Genomic DNA, 2,834 nt, shown 5'->3' on the forward strand with positions numbered 1-2,834 from the left:
GGCGCGGGGCGCGCGCGGCTGGGGGACTTTGGGCTCGCGCGGCTGCGGCCGGCGTCGGCGGCGACGCTGACAGGGGAGACGGGGACATACCTGTATATGGCCCCCGAGATGATACGGTGGGGTGGGGGGTCGGGTGATCATGTGGGGGGTTCATGGAGATAATGGATGATACCGTGGGAGGGGGGGGGTGGCGCCGAGATGATTTGATGGGGGGCACGGTCGCGACGCGGGGTAGAGCGGGGCCTTTCCATGGCTGGGTTCCCAGGCGCATGTGTTTGTTGCGGTTCTTTTCGCCGTGCCGCCAGGGCGTCATGCGCACCTAACTGGCTGACGTCGCCGCGTCACCCGCGCGGCCGCGCCACCGCGACTGTGAACTTCGCGCCCCAGGCACGAGGTCTACGACGTCAAGGCGGACGTCTGGTCCTTTGGCGTGACGCTGGCCGAGGCCATCACCTGCCAGATACCCTACGCGCACACGTACATGACACCCGTGCAGGCGAGGACAGCCCTCAAGCGCCCGACGCCGCCGCCCCGGCCGCCGGGAGCGTCCGCTTGCTTTGACAGCCCTGGGGCCATCACATGGGGCCGGGAGCAGCTGCCCCAGCCGGCGTGTTGTCTTCGCTCTAATCCTGCTGTTTCAAACGGGGTCACGGCCTGCTTCTGTCTGACTAGCCCAGTATGTGAAGCACCTTGTACAGCCGCCCGATGTGCGCCCGATGCGCCCTCACCGTCAACGCCCCCAGATCGCCATGGCGGTAGCCGACGAGCAGCTGCAGCCCGTGCTGCCCGCCTCCCTGCCGGCCTCGCTGCTGGTTCTCTGCCATGCCTGCTGCGACTTCGACCCGGAGATGCGGCCGTCATTCAAAACCGTTGTCGAGGAGCTGTCGGCGGCGATCGACGAGATCAAGGCCGCGGTGCGTGATCTCAATTTGCTGATCTTGAATGATCTTGGCCTGCGCCGCCCGACCTCAGCCGTTTGAGCGACTCAGCATGTTGTTGACCAAGTGTATGCCCAAGGTATTCAGCGGGAGCGGCTGCCGACTCTGAATTGTACAGAGGAGTTTTTCTGTCGGCTTGATCGATGCACGCCCGCAGCACGACGCGCCCGCTGAGCCGCGCGTCGCCTGCCGGCGCCCATCAGCACCCCTCCCCCCGCCTCTCGCCCCGCAGGAGGCCGCGGCGGCCGCGCGCGGCGGGCTGCTGGAGCGCCTGAAAAACAGCAGCACGGTGCCAGCCAGCTGGGTGTCTGTTTTGGGGCAGCTCACGAGCCACATCAGCTAGGCATGCTGATGTGGCGAGCGGCCAGGCGGCTCCGGCGCCCGGCAGGAGCCTCGGGCGGCGGGCCGAGCCGCGGGCCAGGGCCCCAGCGGCGCGCGGCGCCGCCGACAGTGCGGCAGATTGAGAGCGCGGCGGCCGAGGCGGGGAGCTCGTTGCGGGGCCATCCCGGTCATCAACAGTCATGAAGCAGCAGCACCATAGCAGCTGCAGCACCATCACCACCACCATTACCAGCGGCAGCAGCAGCTGCAGCAGCAGCACAGCCAGCAGCGGCGGCAGCAGCAGGGAACATCAGCACCGCCCCCAAAAACATGCCCCGCATGCCCCAAATTACGCTTCTGGGCCAGGCGCGGTTGCATCAAACGGACACCCGCACCTGCCATACTGCAAACGCCTTGATTCCTCTTGCTCTGCTTTTGTCCAATCGCAGCGTCCAATCGCAGCGTTTCCATCAGGCATTAAGCGGGGTGGTATCTGCGAGCCGCATCGCACCACACCCCTCCGGCGCTCAACGGACAGCAGGGGTGCGTCGAGCACGCCGCCCCCCAAACGCGAGATGATTTCTGCGCAACTCCCTGTACCTTTATTGGTGTTGTCACCTCCGGGCACCATGTCGTGCCTGGGCTTTTTAGGCTTTACAGTGTCTGATCCGGGGGGGCAGGGGGTCAGGTGGAGCGCAACCAGGCGGCATCCAGGCGCGCCGCAGCACGCACGCCGCTTCCTTTCTTTCCTTGGGCGCGTTCTGGCGGCTCGCCCAGCTGGCGCTGCCTGGCGATGCCTGCCGCATCGACAGCAGCGAAGGTGTCCGATCACTTGTCGCCGCCGCGGCGGTTGGCAGCACTGGGGTGGCCCTGGTGGGCAGCGAGCTGCAGCCACGGGTACCCCTGGGCTCAGTAAGGCATATGATTACTCTCATCTCCAAGCGCAGACCCCCCCGCACTGTTGGGCGCCGCCGCCTTTGTTCGGCGGCGGCTGCAACACGCGCAGAAGCAAATGTGCAACAACGACGCATGGCTTGCGCACATGCGATGAATTCAAGTAATTGGCTGAATGGTGCTGCACTCAGAAGCACGGCTGGTCCCCTCCAAGCGTGGTGGGTGCGGGCACAGCGAACCTGCTGCCATCAGCCGCCTGCAGCAACCCTGCCGCACAATCTCGCGGCAGCCCACCCCTCCTCAGAAACTACACACACTCGCCGCAGCGAGACCGATGGGACCGCGAAACTCATAAACACGGCGTTGGTCAGTCAAGCATCCACGGCGGCGGCTGGCGCCACCCGAAGGCTCAGCCAAACCACGGCACGTGTGCGCGCGCTCCGCACGCGGCGCCCCTTCACCGCCCGCCCTCCGCCGCCGCGCGCGGCTCTCGCTCTGCCTCGGCTGCGGCGGCAGAGCCGCCCCGCGCCGCGTGCGGCGCGAGGGCAGCCAGCAGGCGGGGCAGCGTCTCTGGGATGCCCCCCGTAATTTCGAAATCCAGGAGGACGCCCCTCTCCCTGAAAAAGTCCTCCACCGGGGTCGCCTCGTCGCGGTACACCTTTGGGGGGTGGGGGGTGGGGT

The 2,834-nt window shown here is 66.9% G+C and overlaps 2 protein-coding genes across 2 annotated transcripts; one reads left to right on the forward strand and one right to left on the reverse strand.

Moving 5' to 3' along the window:
• Nucleotides 1-749: 749 nt before the first annotated feature.
• Nucleotides 750-1,281, forward strand: MNEG_15831 (hypothetical protein; the record flags this gene model as incomplete). The annotated part of the gene is made up of 2 exons (XM_014035697.1): nucleotides 750-914; nucleotides 1,171-1,281. 2 exons carry the CDS (start codon nucleotides 750-752, stop codon nucleotides 1,279-1,281), a joined length of 276 nt encoding a protein of 91 aa, XP_013891151.1.
• Nucleotides 1,282-2,610: 1,329 nt separating this feature from the next.
• Nucleotides 2,611-2,811, reverse strand: MNEG_15832 (hypothetical protein; the record flags this gene model as incomplete). Its single annotated transcript, XM_014035698.1, has 1 exon — nucleotides 2,611-2,811. A coding segment is annotated over one exon (201 nt), but the record flags the coding sequence as incomplete, so codon positions are not given.
• Nucleotides 2,812-2,834: the final 23 nt, after the last annotated feature.

The sequence above is a fragment of the Monoraphidium neglectum genome (assembly GCF_000611645.1).
Source record: "Monoraphidium neglectum strain SAG 48.87 unplaced genomic scaffold scaffold05707, whole genome shotgun sequence".
Taxonomy (NCBI): domain Eukaryota; kingdom Viridiplantae; phylum Chlorophyta; class Chlorophyceae; order Sphaeropleales; family Selenastraceae; genus Monoraphidium; species Monoraphidium neglectum.